The sequence below is a fragment of the Hoplias malabaricus genome, chromosome 4 (genome assembly GCF_029633855.1).
Source record: "Hoplias malabaricus isolate fHopMal1 chromosome 4, fHopMal1.hap1, whole genome shotgun sequence".
In the NCBI taxonomy this organism is placed as follows: domain Eukaryota; kingdom Metazoa; phylum Chordata; class Actinopteri; order Characiformes; family Erythrinidae; genus Hoplias; species Hoplias malabaricus.
Window position 1 is genome coordinate 29,648,990 of NC_089803.1, and position 23,977 is coordinate 29,672,966.

At 39.2% G+C, this 23,977-nt stretch overlaps 2 protein-coding genes across 3 annotated transcripts in view; both read right to left on the reverse strand.

The window, feature by feature from the left end:
• Positions 1 to 305: 305 nt before the first annotated feature.
• On the reverse strand, positions 306 to 2,280 carry LOC136695445 (cysteinyl leukotriene receptor 2-like). The gene is made up of 2 exons (XM_066669521.1): positions 2,267 to 2,280; positions 306 to 1,454 (listed from the first exon to the last, which is right to left on the reverse strand). Exon 2 carries the CDS (start codon positions 1,413 to 1,415, stop codon positions 414 to 416), a length of 1,002 nt encoding a protein of 333 aa, XP_066525618.1. The 5' UTR covers positions 1,416 to 1,454; positions 2,267 to 2,280; the 3' UTR covers positions 306 to 413.
• Positions 2,281 to 4,088: 1,808 nt separating this feature from the next.
• ano5a (anoctamin 5a) overlaps positions 4,089 to 23,977 on the reverse strand; it is a 33,867-nt gene continuing 13,978 nt past the window's right edge. For both annotated transcript variants that reach the window (XM_066669519.1, XM_066669518.1), the window contains exons 3-20: positions 18,173 to 18,286; positions 14,917 to 14,985; positions 14,266 to 14,550; positions 13,830 to 13,949; positions 12,462 to 12,577; positions 12,237 to 12,371; positions 11,995 to 12,100; positions 11,833 to 11,893; positions 11,451 to 11,602; positions 10,480 to 10,554; positions 8,823 to 9,051; positions 8,546 to 8,721; positions 8,343 to 8,440; positions 8,116 to 8,246; positions 7,605 to 7,810; positions 7,228 to 7,430; positions 6,832 to 6,937; positions 4,089 to 6,590 (exon numbers count right to left, since the gene is read on the reverse strand). In XM_066669519.1, the coding sequence (XP_066525616.1) occupies positions 6,360 to 6,590; positions 6,832 to 6,937; positions 7,228 to 7,430; positions 7,605 to 7,810; positions 8,116 to 8,246; positions 8,343 to 8,440; positions 8,546 to 8,721; positions 8,823 to 9,051; positions 10,480 to 10,554; positions 11,451 to 11,602; positions 11,833 to 11,893; positions 11,995 to 12,100; positions 12,237 to 12,371; positions 12,462 to 12,577; positions 13,830 to 13,949; positions 14,266 to 14,550; positions 14,917 to 14,985; positions 18,173 to 18,286 (2,613 nt within the window). In that variant the 3' untranslated portion in view covers positions 4,089 to 6,359. The remainder of the gene's footprint in view (positions 6,591 to 6,831; positions 6,938 to 7,227; positions 7,431 to 7,604; positions 7,811 to 8,115; positions 8,247 to 8,342; positions 8,441 to 8,545; positions 8,722 to 8,822; positions 9,052 to 10,479; positions 10,555 to 11,450; positions 11,603 to 11,832; positions 11,894 to 11,994; positions 12,101 to 12,236; positions 12,372 to 12,461; positions 12,578 to 13,829; positions 13,950 to 14,265; positions 14,551 to 14,916; positions 14,986 to 18,172; positions 18,287 to 23,977) is intronic.

Here is a 23,977-nt window from a genome sequence, read left to right on the forward strand (position 1 = left end):
TAAAGAAAGTAAAATAAATAAATAAATAAAGTAAGTATGTATTAAAAGAAAGAACAAAAAGATTAAACAGTGGGTGTGTTAAAAATGACCAAAAAAATTAACGACATAAATGGTGCTGAGCGAAAAAAAGAAATGACAGCGGTATTAAACAAGAGGGAACAGAAAGAAAGAACGGACGAAGAAATATTCCTGAAAGAAACAAAAAACAGCAAACTAAAAAATACACAAGCAGAATTCAATCATTTGTTACAACAAATAATTGTTGTGTTTTGAAAGGCCACAAGAGGGCGCTGCAATCCTGGTAAAACCCGGCCCGGGAGACAGTGTCACTGCTGAGACACAGTGAGTCTGAGTGGCAGCAGCTGGAGCGCTCCCTGAACTTAGAGAGGTAAGACTTTGATGAGAAGACTAGTCTAAGTTGCTGCCTTTGCTGATGTAACTGAACTGCCCTCACTAATGTTCCTCTCCTTCTTCTTCCCCTGTGCTTGAGGGTCCACCCGGTGCTTTCTCCTCAATCTGCTAAGTGCAGCCCTCAGCTCTCTGCGGAAGGGTCTCCCAGTGAAGCAGCTGAACAGAGGGTTGGTGCAGGAGGCCAGACTGCATACACACATCTCCAGAGAGAAGACCAGGTCAGCTGTCTCCCTCCCTGACCAGTCTTGGAGGTCCAGAGCTGTCATCATGATGGCTGCGTTCCTGCTTATGTGATACGGCAAGTAGAAGAGCCCAAACATCACCATGGCTACCCCCAGCTCCCAGGCCACACCCCTGAGGCGGGGGTCCGCCCGGCCCAGCAGCCGGCACACGCTGCGGATGTAGCAGTAGCTCAATGCGATGAACGGGAAAAGGAAACCCAAGCATGAACAACATAGTGAATACAACAAGCTCTGCTTGATGTCATCCATGAAGATGTAGATGGCACACACGGTCCTATTGCCATGGTTACACTGTGAGGTGTAGGTCAGCTGGGCCACTGGGAGGCTCATGACGACGGCCAGCAACCAAACAACCACGCACAATATGACTGCCCGCCGGTGAGAGAGGAGCAAAGGTGAGCGGAGGGGGTGGACGATCGCCAGGTAGCGGTCCACACTCAGGCAGGTCACAAAGAAGATACTCAGGTAGAAGTAGGTGTGGTAGAAAAGACGGATGCCCTTGCAGAAGACCAGGCCCAGTGACCACTGCATGCCAGCCAGGTGGTACTGGACGAGGAAGGGCAAGGCTAACAGCCAGGACATGTCGGCTGTCGCGAGGTTGTGGAGGAACAGGATGCTGCGGTTGCTCTTGCTCAGCTGGCGGGTGAACACACACAGGGAGAACAGGTTCAGGGGAAGGCCCACCACCAGCACCCCAAGGAAGAAGCCTGGCATCAGGGAGAGCTGGACCATACGCATAGCCCCAGCTCCAGGAGCAGTCATATTACAGGACTGAGTTTCATAATGAAGAGGGTCCTCCTCCTGAACAGAGAGATAAAAATAAAACATACAGCGACTCACAGCTTGCTCACAAGTCACTTATTGATGGCTCAATAAACTCAAGGGTTATCTGTGTACATTTGTATCAGACAAAAAGGAGACAAGATAGTTCAGGCCCAGACTTAAAGCAGCCTAGTTCCTAGTTCTTTCTTCATCATGGATTTGACTCACGCTCACTGACCAGAAGCACAGTTTTAGAGACTGTAATTACAATCTACACTCTGAGAAACAAAGATTCATGGTTCGACATTACAGAATCACAATGGGTGGCTCCATACGTCACTTGTTCTCACTGAATGTGTCTTAGGAAAGGAAGTCTCTTTTAATTTGCCTATTTTCCACTGAAAACTTCCTAAAAAGCACACATCTGTTGCTCCTCAAACATAATTTTAATCAACTTTCATTCTTAACTCTTCTCTCACAACACACCCGCTATGCTATCACTTTTGAAAACATATTCTTAAACATTTTTTTAACCTTACAACTGTCTGAGGCAGTAACAGCTGACATAGTACGCCTCTGAAATGACAACTTCTAATGAGATTCACTAAATAGCTGTAATTATCCACATACATTGCTATTTCCAGTAAAATTACAAAAACAGTTCATTCAAACTGAAACTCCTTTATATTTAACAATTAATTATATAATTAATATTAAGCTGTAGACTACAAGAAGACAAGTATAATATGCATGGACGTCGTTAGATCTGTTTTAGGTCTCCCATTTTCAACAACGGTTCTCTGTTAGCCGTTGGCTAACGGTCTGTACTGCTTTCTTGACAGAATACGTACACGTAGTGTTGCCAACCCTCCCATAAAATACGTAATTGTCCCATATTCGGACATTAAAAGATGCACCGATACGGGGCGTGTTTTGTTACGAATGTTTGAGGTCACACTTTTATGTTTCAGACTGAAACTCCTAGCTTGCTCTCTCAGTCGGAGCGAGGGGCAGATTCTCCTCGGCTCCTAAACAGAGAACGCGCTTTTCATTGGTCGTGACCTTTTATTTAGCCAATCAGCAGCCAGAGTCAGCCGCCCATCGTTCAGTGCTGCAGCCAATGGAGCCACAGTTCCTTCTACAGCGGTTTGTTTCGCGGCGGCGCTGAGAGCAGCAGATAAGAGCTGAATCACTGAGAACTACAGCTCTGCTTTAGTTCTACTTAATTTTTATCTTTATCTTAGATCCTTGTGTCTTTGCTCTGTTTTGATCTATACCTCATCAAAGAAATTTACTGCTATGAGGCAATTACCCCAGACCCCACCGGTTAAAGTTTAGCCCCCCCCCCCCCCACCCAATCATTAATCTCTAGTGACGGCCCTGATATTTGAGAGTACTCTCATGAAAGCATCTCATGAAATTTGCTCACTCATTCATGTACAGATTAACCATAACATTATGACCTCCTTGTTTCTTCACTGTTCATTCTGTCAGAGTATAGTCCACCAATCACAAATATCCAACCGACAGTGTCCAATCTCCACGAAGGACTAGAGGACGTCCAACACAAATTCTGAAGCAACAGATGAGCTACTGTCTCTGATTTTACATGGAACAACGAGGTAGGTGTGTCAAACAGAGCGTACAGTGAGTGGACACAGTGTTTAAAAACTCGAGGAGCACTGCTGTCTCATCAGGTTCACTGCAGCACTGAGAATGATCCACCACACAAATCATACCTACTCTTGGGGGTCCTGACATTTGAAGAACATGGTGAAATTGAGCAAATAAATAATTAAAACAATAATAAATAAATAAATAAATTACAGTCTGCTATTGGAGAAATACAAAGTGCTCCTGTGGACAGTGGAGCTGAGTATGGACAGTGAGTGTAGAAACAAGGGGGTCATAATGTTATTGGTAGATTGGTTGTTTATTCACTCACTCAGATGTAGCAACATGCTCCACAGGGTGACTGATTTAATATGTTGTTATTTAGGAACTGCATTTATTCACAACTTATTGATTGTCAAAGTTTGAAAGAATAAGGCCCAGTGTGAGATGGGGCAATCACTGAAACAGATTCAGTAAGAGTGGTCTACTCACTCTGGAGAGGTTTCAGTTTAGCTCCAGTCCTAATCTAACATACATGATTGAAATATTTCTGGAGCTCCAGGGTATTAGGAGAGCTGGAACTAAATCCTCCTGAATCAAGCTTTAGAACAACTGTTTTAAGGAAAAATGTTTCTTCTTGGTGTCATCACAAAGTATCATTTTTGTTTCTTAGTACGTGTTAATACTATATTTTTTTATAGTTTATGTTCTACAAAAAAAGCAAGAATAAAAACTGCAGTTACCTACCAGTATGTGGTGGTTACTGTCCATCTCTGCACAGATACCCCTCTTGCTGTATATAACTGTCTCTATGTGATGGATGAATGAATGGAGTGTATCCACCTTTCCTGACCCTCCCACATTCTTATTAACAGGTAAATAAACCAAGGCAAATATCAGCCCCCTCATGCCATCTGCTACCGATGACGCCCACTGGAAACAGCCTCAAAGAACCTGAGTCTCCAGGTTCTTAGTTTACATTATATTTCAGGGCCAAAATGTGTAAAAAAAAAAAATAATAACAATGACTGAAGACTTTAAGCAAATAATTTATTTGGATGATTGTGATGCACAGTGAAACATAGTAAAACCAACTAATATATCAGAAAGTATAAAAAACTAATCCAACTAATCCAAAACTTCTGTTTTGCTTAAAACTATATCCATTCATAGATTCCAATCCAAAGGCAGCATTTTCGCTGCTTCACAAACAGCATTATAAAAAAATCTATGTATGTGTTCAAAAAAAAAAAAAAAACAAAAAACAAAAAAATAGAAGAGAGGACTAGTAACGACATAACTAATTTAGCCCAAAGGTGTTGATTGTCTTTACATATCAGGTCTGATCTGGAGCCACGGTGTCCATTTTATAGGCCAAGACCAGCAGACAGTATGAGTACACAGGCAAGAAGTAAAGCACAACTGTATACAGCTTCCAGAATTATACCACTTCAGATGCATAAGAAAACAGTACGTATGGCTTAAAACATTCTAAGTGTTTAGAAATGTGTGCATAGCAAATTAGACAAGGACATACTGCATAAACAGGATTTTAAATATATATTTAACAGTCATAATTCCTGAACTGATAAAGGCCAATATAAAAATTCATAAACAAAAATAAAGAAAGTGAAAATCTATGAAAAGTCACAGGTATCAGCAAAACCACAGAGAGACAACTTTTAGATTATGAGATAATAAGGGAAGGCATTATATATATTATTAGACAAGTGTGTGATTATTATTATATAATTATTATATATTATATATATTATAATCTGCCTCTATGGCAAGGGATTCGACTGTGTGGCAAATACAGACATATAAGAGGCATGGGACATGTTTCAAAAAACAACAGAAAAAAAAGCTGACTGGGCAGGGCATTTTTGCTCCTTCAAGGCAAAGGTCACATGTTTCAGTATATGTTGGTGTCTATGTATGAAGGACACACACTGTACCCTTTTACTGTGCTACAATAAAAGGTGTGTTAAAAAAGATTAGAAAATTAAAGACAGATTATTTGGTAAAGCATTTACAGTACTTCACATGAACTAGTCTTTTCCATACATGGTAGACCTGCAAGATTTGTTGATTACAGACATTTTTTTTTATAATAACACTGATACTGTAGTGTAAATACATTAATCATATGAACAAACCCCTCTTCATTAAGTGCTTTGTGCATGACAAAAAACATAACACAATTTCTTTTATGTCTCCTGACCCGTAAAATGAACAGAAAAGAAAAGCAAAAAAAACAAAAGATAAAGAGACACTCACAGAGTCCCCATGACTACAGCTGGACTTTCCTCCACAGGAATAAACATGTAGACATACAAAGGCACATTAAAAGCCATTAGCGTGGCCGGTCTGCTCTTTCAGTCATGCATTAAACTCTGATTACTCTTCATTCTACTAACACTTTGGCTTTGAATAGTTGGATTTGGCTGCATTTGGTTCACAGGGTTTCAGGTGCTGATTGCTTTCAACCGTTCTCAACTGAGCTGTCTGTTCCTTAAATAGAGAGTGTGAATGCACTCGTGACATCACCTTGCTGCACACACACCGCATTTAAAAAACGTGTGGTGCACATGCACTCTTATTTGGAAAAGATGCCATTTCCATAACAGAAAATAAAAGCCTCTAGCGACAGTTTTGTGAAGTACCATGCTAAGGGCACTTTGTAGTGATGTGAGAATTGTACAGTGTCATGATTGTGAAAATACTGTTTTTCATTCTAGTGCTAACTTTTTGTGAAAGCTTATGGAGGTCAGTTTCTTACATTGTCTGTGATTACAATACCTAAACAAATGTAAAAATGAAAAGACTATGAATGCTAAAACAAGAAATTAATCTTATAACTCACAACTATAGGCATCTGTATGGATATCTAGCCGTTCTTGCTTTGCAGAGATGAACACATACTAAAGAGACAAATAAGGCATGTTGTCTTCATCTGAATAATGGTTGAGAAAATAACTCAATCAAAGATGGCATAAAAAATATGATAAAATAGAAATAAACCAGTAGGTTTGTAAACTAAGAAAAACAAACTTGGACGGATGAGGAAAGAGACAACTGAATCCAAAATCAGAAAAAGCATAATCCTGAAAAAAACGGGCTGCACTGGGCCTTATGTTTCAGAACTCTCAATGTTATCATCATAATGTAGGTTGCAGGATCTTTACATTTCTTGTCCACTTGAAGACATGATCTGATTATTTTACTCTGCTTTGAAGCATGACTGATTTTTGTGCATAAGGCTGAGGTCAGTGCCTGACACAGATCTTCTTTCATTTTCACACAAGGAGAAGTGAAATGTGACTGGGACTAAGTCAGGCATTCTGACAGCACCTCATGCTTCACAGTTGCAGCTATTTCTGGACAGATGCACTGGTCACCACTTCCCATCTGATTCAGTTGTTGTTTAAGCTTTTCCACCTCGTAGTTGTGTAAGTACTCCTGCACCAGGAAACGCTCACGCTTTATACGAGCCTGCACATCAGACGGCACATCCGGAATCAGCCAAGCCACAAAGAACTTCACCACAAACACCACATGCTGCAAAACAAAGTGATGCAAGAGAGTTAAAGATGTGTGATGGAATGAGAGCAAAAGAAAAGAGCAACTACCTCTTTTCCCTTTTATAATGTGATATCTGTTTATTTTTTACAATTACTTTGAAGTATAAAAAGCGTCTATAACTGCCACATGTTGAAAGCTATTACTATGCATAGTTTGGACACTTTTTTATCAAGTATAAAGATACAGAGAGAGAAATGAACACAATGAGATGCCCCACCTCCATAATGATAATGAAAGCCATTTTGGCCGCTAGGATGTGCCAGAACTGCATGGTGTGGGAATATTCATGCTCATGGCCTGGAGGATATCGGTAATCACGGTACCTACACAGAACACAAAGCCAAATCGTGAATCAAACATCTTTGTTGGGCTGTTTATATATATATTGCAACACATTGCAACTTTACAGAAGAAATAAAGCATTTTCCAAGTAATTTTGGAGCATTTCTATAGGTCCATTCATCATGACATTTTTTTAACAGTGTGAAGGACAGATGCTGTATTCAAATGATGAGGTGAGGTTAACTAAAAATTGCCCAAAAAATGTTTTTGCTTGGACAGCGATGATATATGCGTGTGTGAGAGAGTGTGTAACAAAAACAAACAAACAAACCTGCAGGTATTCATCAGTGTGCTGTTGAACCACGCAGGATTTTCATCAGGGTCAGGTCTGTTATTATCAGGGATCTGTGAGATGTTGAAGACGGACAGGCTGTTGTTGATATAGCCCATCATGGTAAGCTCAGTCCCCGGGTGATATGCATACAGATACACAAGGCGAGGAATCATATCAGAGGTAAACGCCACAATAAATGCCTGATTGTCAGAAAAAAATAGAATGAGAAATATGTTTAAAATATCAGTCTCGGGTAACATTGTATCATATAAACTAGCAAGTGAAAAAATAAGCAAATCAGGTTTGTATTTTGGGATTGTTCATATTAACAATCAATCCACCACAGGAGGTTGATCAGTCGGGATCTAACTCACGTTGGTGACAACAGAGAAAACAGCAATCATATTGAGGATTTCCTCCCAGGCTCCAATGCTGTGGGCTTTAGCTGCTACAGGTCTACGGAACTGCGTAGTCAATTTCCACGAGTCCACACGAATCTCCAAAATATTATTCATCAGAGCCAAAAGTGGAGCCAGTGGAAAGGAGGCCACAAATAGTGTGATGAAACCAAACTGGATCACTAGAGGAAAAAGATAGGAGATGGGGGAGAAATTAAAAGTAACTAATGGTAACTCCATAAAAATGTTTAAAATTTTAAAGTGAGCTTAAGGTGACTATGTTATTCCTTATAAATTCCAAATAATTTCCTGACCGGTTCTATAGGCTCATTCATTGTGTAATATTCCACTATGTAAAAAGGCAGCTGGCAATTTCAAATAGTGAAAATAAATAAATAACATAACATAAATGTTAAAGTTTATATGGCAGCGATAATGGCAGCAAATATATATAAGTGTGTGATCACACATGCCAAGTAAAGCTCACCCATTTCTAGGTACTCATAGAAAAGGCAAAATTGGCTGAAGTTCTGCAGGTCATAGTCTTGCTCCCAGCGACTGTAAAGACTCTCTGGGTGACTGCGCGCATTCCGACTGCTCCACCAGTTCTTCACCCAGCTGCAAAAACATACACAGACCTTTATGGCATCCGGTGCAAACACAGCCTCGCAAACCCTCCTTCTTAAACTGTTAAACAGGTTAGGAAATACTTACGGAAGCAGAGCCTCTTGGATGTTCCCCCACACTTGTTTACCAGTCATAACTATCACCAGCTGAGTGGTCAGCTCAATCAGACAACCACCAGGGTCACACTTCAGGGTTCACCACGCAAGAGAGACAGAGATAGGCTTATCAACATCACACAGTAAGTAGAAAATGCAGAATAAAATCTCAAGGAGTTTTCCTAAAAGACGTACCTCTTCATTCCTCAGCCCTGTCCAGTTAAACATGTATGAATACTTTCCAGGATAACCCACAAACTTTCCTTTAAAGAAGGCCACGTAGAAGCAGGAGGAATAGTAGTTAACAAACTGGAAAAGGAACATCTTGACAGTCAGCTTGTTTTCATACTCAACGTGAGTTTTAGGGACCTCTGCAAGCGCAAGCACATGAAAGTACACCAGTTTAGTCAGTGCATTAATATTTATGGCCATAAGAAACACCAGCATTGAGTACTGAGCCTGACTAACTCACCCATATCTGTAATCCAGATGGCAACTCGTTCATACAGGAAGTTAAGTATCATGATGATGACAAAGTTGATGCAGGAGGCAGTAACTGAGGTGGCCAGCTGAGGGGTGATGAGTGAGCCTACCACCTCCAGCTTATTTGTAGGACTATCTTTCATGATGCTAGCCAAAGCAGCAAATACAGCCAGCCGATATGCTATCACTCCAATTATACTTGCTATGATTAAAGAGATCTTCATAAGGAAACAAACAACACACACCAAAGAAGAGAAACAGTCAGGGCAAAAATACAAAGGCATTTTAATACTAAACTTTAGGCATGGGTCATTATTATTATTTTACTGTAGAAAGGCCTGTCACAACTGTTACATAACTGTCTTATTGCAGTTATTTATGCTGATTGATGTAATGATTTATGCAAAAACAGACAGATAGCTGAGGTATCTGTAAATAAATTCAAGCAGAAAACACACTTAAAAGAAGTAATGGATGTGGCCAAAATCAACAAAAATTCTAAAATGGCTTGATGTTGTAACACATTTAAGGGCAGTAGTGATTAATGTGTGTTTAGATAGTAAGCATCAACTGTAAAAACACAAAAAAATTTATTAAAAAATTAAAAATAAAAACAGCCAATCTGAGCACTTTGGACTTGCACTTTGGGTTGGTGTAGATGCATATATTAAAATAAAGACTACTAATGGCACCCATTTTAAATGCCAATTAAACGTTAGTTATTAATTTCCTTATTGGGACAGGCCTGTCTTTAAGCACACATTTAACATGTTTTTAACACATTTAATCATCAAACAAACCTTTAAATACAACATGCGGCTCAAACCATGCATTCCCACGCATAAACATTTATTATTTCTGATCCTTTAATTTGCGTACATTGGTAGCACTTTAAAACAAGACTACACTTTCATTCCATGGTTATTAATTAGGTTGTAAGCACCTTAAAAGAATTAATAATCACTTGTAACACAGAGATAGAAAGGGAAACAGTGATCTCTTGTTTGTCTAATAGTAAAAGTGTCAGTGAACTTAATGTCAATGTTGAGGTAAAGAAAAATATGCAGAGAGTTTAGAATGTGAATTTATTCATTTCATAAGTTATGGTGCCCCACATTATCACCAGGGTTAAAAAAGACATTTTACTGGTGGTTAATCAATAAAACCTGGTGAATAAATGGTTAAACTTGTTAACAAATATATGTTGAAGCTGCCAAGCTTAATGTCGACTGATGGAGAAGACAAAGTAAGGTACGTATACATAGATCTGAGATTTAACAGTGTATGTGAATGAGGGTTCACTATTTGGCAAACAGCAGATCACTGTTGCTCTTACTATCTATTGTTATAAATGATTATTAATGAATTTCAATGAAGTCTGTAAACCAAGTGTAGACTTACTCTAAAGTGGTACTCTTACTTTTTCTGCAGCACACAGAATTCTGGTAATACTTTTAATGTATGAATTCCTGACAGCAATAATGCACATAGAGTGTTTGGTTATAAGTGTGATGAAGACTATACTGTGAAACAAATACTATCTATTTATTTATTATGTGTGTGAGGTCTTAGTTATTTGTTCATTTGTGTGGGATAAAAAATTGAGGTACCACTCCACATCATGTAGCAGTAGCACCGATGCTCACCCAGAACAAGACAGTAGCCCCGGACAGGCACAAGCGAGCACACTTGCTTGTTACAGGGAAGTAAGGCTCCATCTCCTACACAGCAAGCAAGCAAACCAGGGAACAAGGCTGTTAGTGACTAGCATGAACACTACCAACACCCATGTGTTAGGGCTGATAGAGAGCTGCAAAAAGGGGGCTCTCTTAACTTTATGAGGTAAATATACCTTCTCCTGTTGCTTATTCACAATTAAATGTTGCAGATCTCTAGAGTTTTTACACAATGCACTTAAAAAGAAAACGGAACCATTGTAGGAAGCTTATCAAACGGTGGGCACCAAAATTCTTGCCTTAGACAAACAAATGCACACCAAAAACAAAACGCTCAAAACCTAAAATCTGTGCTCATCTTATGCAAGTCTTACCGAGAGGACCACAGTGGTCCAACACAGGATAAGCTTGCCTACTAAATCAGCAATTGGCTGGTCTATAACCCACTCCATCTCCTACAGAGAAGAGGACGACATCTGTACATCATTGAATACCACTTCCACATTAATAAAATATACTACATCAACCAAACTTTATATTACAGTTTATGTACAAATGGCCATAAATGTGCTAACGTACACGGATATATCCACATATATATATATATATATATATATATATATATATATATATATATATATATATATATATTTTTTTTTTTTTTAAATAGATGATACATGTAAGTTTTCAGTGTAATGGAAAAAATTAATCTAAAAACTCACTCACTCACTTTCCCCCCACTCTCATTCTCAAAAACCCCAAAAAATAAAACAACACATTTCATAAAGGGATTAATTAATTGAATAATATCATATAACATTATTACTAATAATATTCCTCTAAATATTACAGGTTAAATTCTTAATACAAATATTACTGTAATAATCATCATCATCATATACACTGACATTAATATGGCAAAGCATTCTTGTGGTGATTACCTGTGTGACTCGGTTGCGTCGTTTGCTGGTGCACTTGGTCTCATACTCAGGCCTCAGCTGAAGCCTCTGTTGTTCCTCCTCAAAATCCACCAAGTCCCACTCATACTCTAGCCTTGCCTGCCGCCGCTTCCAGAACTCCAGGAACAGAGTCACTGAACAAAGCAGTTCCCAATCATTAGCCTCCATTTTCAGATGATGTCTTGTAAAATCTGATTAACTAGTTTTACCTGCTGTGATATTCTGTTAAACATGCATATGATAGCACTTGACTTTAAATATGAAGTTTCTAACAAACACAGCATTTGTACTTCTGTCACCAGAGGGAGACATCACACAAGGAAAAAGAAAATTGTAGGAGAATAACTTACAAACATGAACTCACCCCATATGCCCATGAATATAGCAAAGAACACAGTTGCCGTGTTGTCAAAGAGATGCGATTGCTGTAAAAAAAAGTGTCAGTAAAGAGATGATTACTGTGCGTAACATTTTGGGGGGAGGTCATTTGGCGGAAAAAAAAGCGGATTAAAGTCAGTCTACTTACCCAGGTGGAATTGCAGGTACTATTGAGTTTCCAGTAGCCACATTTCTTATCACAAAGAGGACACATAATAATCTGGCCACCAACATTTTCATCACAGATCTCTTTCCTGCAAAAAATATGTTTAAATGCATCAGTTTATACTGCTATCTTAGCACTCATGAGATTACACTATTTTCATTTTTGTTGCTTCCTTCATTCAAATATTTTTACTATAATTCTCTCCCTCTCTCTTTGTCACTCACGTCCAGATGACGTCATCATAGGTTGCAGCGCCATAGATGAAGCAGCACAGTCCGACAACAGCAGCATAAAACAGCATCTCAGTGTAGAAGCCCAGCCAAGCAAAATAGATTCCAATCTTCTCTCCATAGTATTTTCTGCAAAACAGACAAAAGATAGGGTAAGATCCAAGACAGGACATTGGATGAGTGAATCAGAGCACATGGTTTTAACCCTGTCATTCTCACCGGATGAGGTTGAGTGGCTGCTCCTTGTAGAAGCGGAAGAACCGAGCCCAGTATCGGTACAGGGTAAACCGCTCACTCTCACAGTTAGGGGCTCGAGACTTTGTCCAGTACCTGCACTAAACATACATACATAGAAACATTAATTAATTAATTCATTCATTCATTCATTCAGTCATTATCTATAAACTCTTATCCAGTTCAGGGTCGCAGTGTGTCCTATTCGGAATTATTGGGCGCAACACACCAGGGCACCAGTCCTTTACAAACACATTCAGCCTACGGACACTTTTGAGTCGCCAATCCACCTACCAACGTGTGTTTTTGGACTGTGGGAGGAAACCGAAGCACCCAGAGGAAACCCACACAGACACGGAGAGAACACACCAAACTCCTCACAGACAGTCACCCAGAGTGGGGCTTGAACCCTCAACCTCCAGGTCCCTGGAGCTGTGTGACTGTGACACTACCTGCTGCACCACTGTGTCGCCTCTAGATAGAAACATAAATTATTCTTCTGCAAGTGAATATGATATTGACGATTATTAATGGTAATTGACCTGTTCATGTCCAACACAAACTGCAACAACAGAGGAGCTGCTATTTCTGATTTTACATCTACAAGGGCCAATGTGATTGGTGTGACTAAATATATATTAATTCTTCATTGCTTGAAAGAAATAAGACAATAATGTGCAGTAAACATTAATAAACGAAAGAAAGTCAGTATTATATGTAACGACCATTTGCTTTTTTGTCCTTAAATATTAGTCCTAGGTATATAGTTTTATAAAGAAATTAGATGGTAGTTTTGGTCTAGAGTGTCTTGGAGAATCTGCCAAAATTCTTTTAAGAAGTTGGATTGTCACACTTCATTTTTCATGCAAAAACTCAGAAATCTTTATTATGTTATTTTTTTTTTTAATTGAACATAACCTGGGGCAGTATGGCGGCGCAGCAGGTAGTGTCACAGTCACACAGCACCAGGGACCTAGAGGTTGTGGGTTCAAATCCTGCTTTGGGTGACTGTCTGTGAGGAGTTTGGTGCGTTCTCCCTGTGTCTCTGTGGGTTTCCTCCGGGTGCTCCGGTTTCCTCCCACAGTCCAAAAACACATGTTGGTAGGTGGATTGGTGACTCAAAAGCGTCCATAGGTGTGAGTGAATGGGTGAATGCATGTGTTGCCACGTAAAGGACTGGCATCCCCTCCAGGGTGTGTTCCTGCCTTGCGCTCAGTGATTCCGGGTAGACTCTGGACCCACCACAACCCTGAACTGGATAAGCGGTTACAGACTTACAATTATTATAATTGTATCTCTGTAAAGAAAAAAAAATAATAATAATATATATATATATATATGGGAGGGACTTACATCATGAAGTGGGAAGGCTGAAGTGTAGGTGCCATTATTCAACAAGCGTTTAATGCCCCTCTTATCCTTGTTGAGCTTGTCTTCTTTACTGTATGGGATGCGGGACAGGATATAGTACACCTGCACATATGTGTGACGTGAGGACAAATCCACCATTCATGTTCTTTTATGAGATGCCAACTTTACTCTGTGCACACTTGTGATTAGAGTAAGTATTAAGCACAAAATATTAAGCACATGCTGTAAAAGCCATATATATTAATATATTTGATTAGTCGGAGTGTAACATTAATATATTTTGAGCAAAATTTGAATCAAGGAAAATGTTGTATAGTATAGTATTCAATAATAAGACTACAATTATGAGGCAGGATGCCTGGAGCAGGAAATACGATTAATTATTTAAATATTTTACAACTATAAAATCTGTCCTTACTATCCTATTGCGTGTGGAGGGTGGGAAGAAGGTCTCCTTGTCTTCAATGAGGAAGAAGTCATCTTTACTTTTGTCAAAAGGTGAAGTGAAGTAGTCTGGTTCAGGATGCATCACTTTATCCGGAAGGCGTAATGGTGTGAAGAGCCAGCTAACAGGAGTCTCTGTGTTTTCTGGGATATCGTTGATTTTGAAAGGCACTTTAATCTTTAGCACATCAGCATAGGTAGCCAGCACCTCCCATGGAACATGGATCTTCAGAAAAAATGTCTTTCCATCTTCAGATTCCTGCCAGTGCACACATATTTAGTAGATTTAGGAGCAGACAACTTCTACAAATTTCTTTAAGCTTCATGCGCCTGATGATTTTGTGCATTTTAGTTGGCATCTTGCTTACTACCAGACGAAAACATCTGAGATCTGTTTCCAAAACCCAATGCAATGGCAACCGAACATTTATAATTCAGATCAATTTCCTTATTTTTCCTTATTCAAACAAATCTGTACATTCTCTATTGTGATCAATAATATACAGTAGATATTGATCTCATTGAAAATCAAGAAAAAGCAAAAGCCTCAGTCTGTACCTGTTTAAAGTTATGTAAGCAGATCAGTGACAGAAAAGACTGTAACAGGATTACATTTCTTACTCACCGACTTGTCCTCAAGTTCCAGTTCAAGCCCTGCATTCTGCATGTTGGCCTCAAAATTTTTTCTTCTCTCCTGAATCATGAGATGTGCAAAGTCATTTTGTTGTGATATTATCACGACCTGCATGCAGCACAGTGATAATATCCCTGTATATACCACAAATTAATCTCTCTGACCCATACAGTTTGCTCTGAAATATCAATGGTGGCTGCTACACAAAACTACACCTGAGAAAAACACTGTTGTTTGTTCCTATTACTGTAAGTTGCTCTACTAGGAAACAGCAAGAGATTTATGACTTCAATATTTTAGCTTTCTGGAAACAACATGAAAAGGCAATGTCAAAGTTCAAAAAGGGCTCTCTCTCTCTCTCTCTCTCTCTCTCTCTCTCTCTCTCTCTGTGTTTTCATGTGTAACAGAAATGTGTGAATACACACAGGCCCCTCCTGTTACAAACTAGTGTGTGAACAGATGGGTCACCAGAGGAAGTGAAACAAAGATTAATGGAGTCAAAACAGCTGCAGTGTATTTATTCTTGATATTGAAACTGATGTAAAGAGGCTAAAATAGCCTTAGATTTATATTCTTATTTCATTGCTTGTTAGTCAGGTACAGCTCTCTCATCACAAACATTTCATTAACTCATATAAAGTACTAGCCTAAACAACAGAAATACTTTTTTGTAGCATTTTGTGGGTTTGGTTCCTGTTGATTTCCTCTTACTTTTCTTATTCTTCCTTTTTTATTTTATACGTTGTGAAATAAAGTGTTGCAGTCACACAGCTCCAGGGACCTGGAGGTTGTGGGTTCGATTCCCGCTCCAGGTTCAAGCCCCGCTCTGGGTGACTGTCTGTGAGGAGTTGGTGTGTTCTCCCCGTGTCTGCGTGGGTTTCCTCCGGGTGCTCCGGTTTCCTCCCACAGTCCAAAGACACGCGTTGGTAGGTGGATTGGCAACTCAAAAGTGTCCGTAGGTGTGAGTGTGTGAGTGAATGTGTGTGTCTGTGTTGCCCTGTGAAGGACTGGCGCCCCCTCCAGGGTGTATACCCGCCTTGCGCCCAATGATTCCAGGTAGGCTCTGGACCCACTGCGACCCTGAATTGGATAAGCGCTTACAGATAACGAATGAATGATAGTTGTGTTATATTGTGTTAACTACGCTGAGGCCAGACATGGTGTTGTATTCTGAAAGTAAACAGGTTGATCATTTTATAGAGTTAACAATTCCATTTAAGGATAGAGTAGATGCAGCTTTTGAAAGAAAGTACATAGATTTGATGGCTGATGTGTTACAAAGAGGGTGGCAGGCACAAGTCAGTAGTTGTGCAGTTCAGCTTTAGGGGCAGAAAACTATGGGCAGCAGTAGCTGAAAATCTATTCAGTGGTTGTAGAAAAGGGGGCACAGACTTGTTGGGGAAATGCTTGGTAAACGTGGAATGGCTGATGTGTGTTTTAGGCACGTGGAGGACAGGTTAGTTGAATGGGGTGTTGTCATATTATTGTGTTCATTGGTGATGTATCAGATAGAGCTCACATGGAACCAGTGACACTGAGCGTGCGTCAACGGTGCCAGTGGGGCTAGGTACAGCCTTAATCGCCACAGAGGCCAGTGTGGATCTACATAGAAGAGTACAATAGGGTTGTAAAGATTACAAGAAGTCTGCACTCCGGCAGGACTCATAGGTCCTGTCACAGTATCGTGCAGCGTGGGACTAAATTGAATTGTCACTTGAGGGAGTGAGCAGTTAACCAGTGCAGTAACTGTGGAAGCAGGACAACGTAAACATATATTATGTGTGTGATACTGTGTGCCCATGCTCATATGCCTGCCCCTCCATGTCACATTTGCAAGGGAATTTAATGTCTGTGCTTAAAGTGATTTTTATGGATAAAGAATTAATTCAGTCAACTTTTTTGTCATCACAGATGTGTCGAGGCAGAATGAAATGTAGTTTCTCCAGGCTAAGTTCTATTTAAAAGCAGAGCTGTTCTTTAGCTCTGACCTGCTGCTCTCAGCACCACAGAAAAAACAACTCCCTGTAAGTGGGACTGTGACTACACTGGCTGCAGCACTAAATGATAGAGAGTCAACTCTGGCTGCTGGTTGCCTAAATAAAAGTGACAACTAATGAGAAGCCCATTCTCTGTTTAGGAACTGTGCTTATCTGCCCCTCCCTCCAGCCAAGGGACAGCTGCAGAACTTCTGTCTCTCTCAAACAAATCATTGTCTTAGTCTAACCTCAAAAATATGAAATAAAACACCTCCCATATCCGTTCCAAACAGAACACAGCATTTATGGTCCAAATACAAGATGGCTGACGACACTAAACACGTCCCCTCATGCTCCAGCTGTGAATTTATCTTTGCATTTGTGCAGGACAGTCTGAAAGGAGAGTCTCCGCACACATGCCCAGGTTGAATTAGTTCTGGCTGACTGGGTGGGCCTTGGTCCAATTTGAGTAGGCCCAGGCCCACCTGTAGCTACACCCCTTAATATGAAGGACTGCACGGCGGGAGTGAGCAGGTGCAATATGAACTTTAGGGGTGCTGCCCAGACTTCTACTGTAAAGCTAGCTTGGAGAGGGAAGGGTCTCCAGTGTTGTGCCTTCTGTGGGTGTCGTGGGCTTAATTCAGTGAAACACTGATGAGGGGAGGTGACACCAGTGAAGAGCTAGTGATGTAGTGGGTGTTTTGGGTTGTTAGGTGTAGCCGGTTGTTGATTGTCTCATAAACAGCCACAGCAATCTTAGTGGTTAAATGTTCAATGATAAATCATAGCTGGTAGGTTGCTGGTAGGAGGAGAATGAGCTGGGCCCTTTGTGTAATGGAGTGGCATAGGATACTGTACATTGTATCCTGTGTATAATTATGACCTTTTATTCATATGCTAATCTTAGGTGTAGATACATTTAACAAGTTTTTTTATTCTATGGTGTTTTCTTTGTTCCAACACTAAAGGAACAAACCATTAAAGGTTTCTCCACATTAGGGAGAGACCTCAAATTCAAATATTGACAATGCCACTAAAAAAAATATATTATAATATTATAGCAATATTAACAGATGTATTATCAGTTACCAAACAAAACCATATAGGCCCTTTTTAATTAAACCTATTATATATGGTTTGGCCATTGATATTTATGTTGAACCAAAAATAATACAATTTAACATTTGAATCATGCCATCATGAGTCTCAGTGTTGCATAGTACATTGTAACTTAGATTTGTCTGACACAGTAGATATTAATATACACTTACCTGTTTTCTGTCGCCATCTTTATCTTTGTCTTCAGCATACGAGAGAACAAAATCTATCCGTCGTACACCATCCCTGAAGTAAACAGAGTCCTTACTCTGTTGATGTTTATCCACCTGCACACAAGCACAAACACATGCTCACACATTGAATTTGAGCCAAAATTCCTCATTTTTAATTGATTTATATAAATGAGGCATTTAATAAACATCTTAACAAGCAACACGTTGATTTTATTGACAACCACAATTTTAAGAATCCCTACAGTGCCCTATACACTGATTTAGAAAGCTCACAAACAGTGAAAACAGCATTCAGAAGCAAGCATGGGCAAGAAAATACAGTAATGTTCTCCAAAGACTTTCAAAAGACTTTAGCCAACTTACAGAACTATATTACCAAAATAATTTCTGATCTTTACTCGCTACTGAGACAACCAGATGACCCACGTGACGTCAAAGAGTGAAACCCTCTTTTTCCTGTAAAGCTAAAGATGGGGATGTCAATTTTATCTACATAAATGCCACCAGAGTAGTACTTTCTTGCCCTAAACCAGCGGTGTCAAACTCATTTTCACAGAGGTCCTCATCAGCATAATGGTTGCCCTCAAAGGGCCAGATATAACTCTAAGACAGTATAAATGTAACTAAATGTAACCAAATGTAAGTACTCCTTAACATTAAATAACTCTGTGGTAAAAATATGTTTGCTTGTTGCTCTGTTAACAACATAAATCCTGTTGTCAGGTTACGACACTCATATTACTCCATCAATCAACAATCAAACTATCCAAGTGAATAAAGAAAAATATCATCAAACACAAGTTATGACATTAACTAACTCAAAACTTTGTCTTGAAGGCTAACTTTGGCATACTTAGCTCCATGCTTGGTATCAAAATGCCGACGTAAATTGTACTCCTTGACAACTGCCACTGCCTCATAACACAAAAGACATACCGGTTTTTCATCTTGAAGCATAAACATGTATTCGCCTTCCCATCTCTCTTGAAACTGTCTTCCATCGGCATCAATTTTTCTTTTCCTGGACATTTTGGGATCAATATTTGTAGCTATTTCTTAATTCCACTTGTTGAAAAAATCACATCGAAGAGGATACACTGTAATCTAGTGGTGGTATGCCGTCACTTGGTGAGCAACATAATCAGCATGCATTGTGGGAAATGTAGTTTAAGGTCAATGCATGCTGTAGAATTAGTGGCTGAATAATTAATAATTTAGTCTAAAAGTGTGCATTGACCATAAACTCCATTTCCCACAATTCATGCCGATTATTTTCCCAGTGAAGCGACGACATTAAGCCACTAGATTGCAGTCAATCAGATCTTTTAAGCTCTTGTGGGCCACATCAAATGACACATTTGACACGTGCCCTAAACAAACTAACTAAAAGGCTGCTTTTTTTCTTACAGGTGATTTATACAGGCATCAGCAGATATGTACATTAAAAAATATCAACTGTCAGAAAAAACAATTATCTTGCATCATCTCTCATTTTTCTAACAATAAAGGGTAGCAAAAATTACTATTTTTTTAAGTTTTATTGTTCCAAATGATCCAGATTGTAACCCATACCAAATACAAATCTACTGCCTTTTTAATTAAATTCAAATAATATTTTAATGCAATTATATTCATTTAATGCAATTATATTCACATCTTAAATTTATTAAATTATATTCTTTACAATCACACTTAATTCAGCATTAACACTGAGGTCAAGATATTCATGTATTTTTTTTATTTTAAACAAACGGTTTCCAATTAGTTTAAACTGAGCAATGGGGCCTCTTCTAGTTAGGAAGTGTGTACAGGCCAAAAAGACGTTTGATCATAAATAAGCCTTTTACTGCAACTTTCAAAAAGTTCCCTGGTCCTAGAGCAGTTCTGATGTAAATGACATGGGATCAAAAGCTCTGGAGCATCTCTAGTCCTCTAAGCCTTGGCTACACATGGGTGGGATCAGATGTATTGTTCTACAGCTGTTTTTCAAGAGCCATAAATAGCAAATAATTGTAGCTCAGAACAGCAAGACAGCCAGCCTTTCCACTAGCCCAATTCAAAAAACACACACAGTCTAGTCCTTTTCTCCTGCTCTTGTTTGTGTTGTAAACACAAGAAGTCAAAAAAAATATATTGCCAAGGTCAAAGTCTGTTAACACTTTTAACTGGACCTCTCCTTCAAAGGACCATGTTTTCTTACAGACTAAAGACAATGAAAAGGCAGAGACTTCCCCTCATTGCTGGAAATATTTGGCAGCAGCTCTCAAATTCCTTCCTAGGGCACACAACACACACACACACAGTTTCTTGTCTGAGTAATGCATGCACTATTAGCATCGCAGTGCTTAGCCTCTTAACCAAACTTGGCCAGCCCAGTCTCTGTTATGATCTCATTCTCTAGAGGCACATACTATCCAATGTAATGTAGCCATCAGGGCTCTTAGTGAAAAGACAAGAAGAGAGCAAAGACTCATTTACCTCCTCCATGCTGTTCTCCTCCATGAGGCACTGCATTAGATAATCTATTTTAAATGAATTTGGATCCTTGTCTCTTTACCCAGCTATAAGTGACAATCACCCTCCTAGAAACCGCAGCAGACTAGACACACTCGCACACTCATTCACAAATATGCTGCATTCCAGTCTACTCATCCATATTGTGTTAGTACAGCAAGACTGAGCCTGCTCAGTCATCCCCAGGATATCCAGAGAGGGGGCTGGTAGTGATGACATCAGCACACTGGCAGGGCAGACACAGCCCTGCTAATCTGATCTCAGTAGAAGAAACATACAAAGAAGGAGGAGAGGAAGGGGTGGAGCCTATATATATATATATATATATATATATATATATAAACACACACACACATTTACAAATCTCCACATGAATAAAGCATTTAACTCATATTCTCCATATTGTTACAGAATAATAAGTGATACATTATATAAAACAAAACTATTCATTCAAGCAAACAAGGTCAGTCATTTGGTCGGTGAGCCATACTGATGGGATTGCTGAGATTAATATTAACCTACACTACTTAGCATTCTGTAATGTGTGTTAACTAAGGAAATTTAATCTAATAAAATTTGCCATTTGGCAAAAAACAGTACCACATGTCTAAAGAAAACACTGATATTATGTGTGTGATGTAGAAATCAGACTTTAAAATTTGGCATACACCTGCTTTAAAGTGCCATTCTTGCCAAAATGAAGAAATTCAATGACTGCAACATCTGCTGTATATATGTCTTTTATCCAGCAGCAGTACTGCAGTAGTTGTTTGTAGATTTCTAGTTTAAAGACTAGACAAAACACTCCCAGATGAGGCATCCTGAAGGTAAGGGAAACATTTGAGAAAATACAACAGCTTCAGTTTAATGTTTAAGGTTCACTGAAAATTATATTATTCTATGCAAACTGAAAAAAGGGGCTCTATTGTTTGTTTTTTCCTCTTGTTTTTTCCTTTTTTCCTCTTTCCTCTTTCCTCCTCAGCAGGGTAGTGACAGCCGACACTACCATCTGAGAGAAACTCAGATGGTCTTTTTGGATCTTTGTGTGACATTTTGTTCTCCCCCTCATAATCCCGTTCCCCATTCCCTCCAATCATTCCCCCTTACATGCCCCTCCTCTCACACCTATTCTTCCCATTCCCTCCTCTAGCTTATCTGCTTTTTTCTTTGATCAGCTTCATCAACCCCCTTACCCCTCCTCAAATTCCTCGTTTCCTCCAATTTCCTACCCCAATTTTTCCAATGTATCTAAGGCCTTCCTAAAATATTTGATGTCAGACTGTATTGGGAACAGACTGGACTGGTAACAGCCACAGACTGGATTGGCTGCAGAATGAACTGGCTATAGACTGAACTGGTGACAAACTGATGACCAAGCTGTGCCTGTGCTTATCTGCATGCACGTGAGGAAACCTCTGAACCTCCAATCTCCAAAGTTCAGATCATCCTGGGATAGACTGTGAACACCCAGTTGTACTCAGTTGTATTGCAAATAAACTCCAGTCAATGCCGAACTCCAGTCTCCTGACTCTTCCTGCCAAATCTCTATCACATCAAACAAGTTGTGCAATCTCATACTCTACTGTATCGTTACAGACATCACTGCTCTTGGTTATGCTCCAAGTAGTTTTTGGTCATGCCCCAAACAGTCTTTTTCTATAATAACTGATTCTAGATCAGCTATGTTAATTTGAATATTGGCAGAACTTTACAGACATGAAAAGACAGCACATCCCACCAGCATAAAGCATGTGCTCTCACACTCTCAGGCTCTGTAACAAGCTGTGCTGAAATTAACTCTCTTCTGCTTGTCTACACTACAGTACAACTACCAGTGCAGTAAAGCCTAGCAATGAGGTGTTTTCCACAGTCCTCTCATTTCACATAATTACATACTGCAAATTAGATGTTATACTGCTATTAGACACTTATCAGAGCAATTTACAGACTTAGTCAATAGCTTTTAAAAAATCACCATGTGAGATCACTATGTTTATATTTAAAAATAGATCTTATGAAGAAAATCACTGGTCAACTAACAAAAACCCACAGCTGCAGTATTTCAGTGCGACTTCCTAAATATTGTCACTGTCACATAAAAACTCTACATTTGTTGATGAATGAACAAATAGAATTGGTCCAAAATTAAGAATAAAATATTTCTTTCTCCTGTTATACTATTACTTCATAGACATTATGTCCTATCATTAACGTTTGTGTCTTAAAAAATAATAATACTTTTTCCCAGTCATCATATGACTTGCCACACATGAAACTACACAGGAGAACGTTTTCCAACAAATGGATACCTAATAATTATGCAGTACAACCAAATTAGAGACTTGCTGTGTATGAAACATGCTGGCTGATGCTTTTTCATGTTGAGGCCTAACTTATCATCAGAAGATGGGTGGATACCAAGGCTATTTCAGATGAGAGCAGCCAAGCTTGTATATTCTCCTCAAGACCCAAATTAAAGGTCATGTACACTGCACTGTACAGCTCTGTAAAGAATTTAAGCTGACGTTTCAGTATCTGTGTGTGTGTATCTCTGTATGTCCGACTATGTGTGTTGCTTGTTATTATTTTCTGTTATTACCTCAATCTGCAATCAAAAATGATAACAAACCAACAGAGGCTGTAGAAGTTCTGTAACTGTATGCAGGTGGTTTCCTATTACTAACAGCAACACAAGGTCATTACCGCAACAGCACTCATCAGACATGCTCAGTATCTAACCAGTTTAAAGCATTTCAGTGTCTTAGCACTCCACAACTTATGGCAAATGTACCTTCATTAAAGCTTAATTATTCTTTACATGCAATAATGTAGTCTTAATGCAGTCTTTTAGTGATTTTAAAACACCTTTAATAGTCTTTAGATGCAGCAGTCATGAGAACTTTTGTGGTATGCCCTACCTTTATCTGTTGTAATAGCTATTAAACAAATGTTTTATGTTCACAGCCTTAACTGGGCTTTGGTAAATCCATACCTGAGCACATTATTGTATTTCGTCAGAGCTTTGCGAATGGTGTGTCAGGGAAAGGTAACAGGCACAATAATTTATGTAAACATCTACTGAACATTTCCAAATGTTTTACATATACAATGGAAATGTACTGCCTAAAATGTTCAGGGATTTTAGATAGGAATGCACTATGGTATCAGGACAGAGGACAGCTGCATTATCATGCGAGGGTTTTTTAAAGAGAAGTTCTTCAGGTAGGTTTACATTTTTATATACAATAATGGACTTGAGTAGTTGAGTAG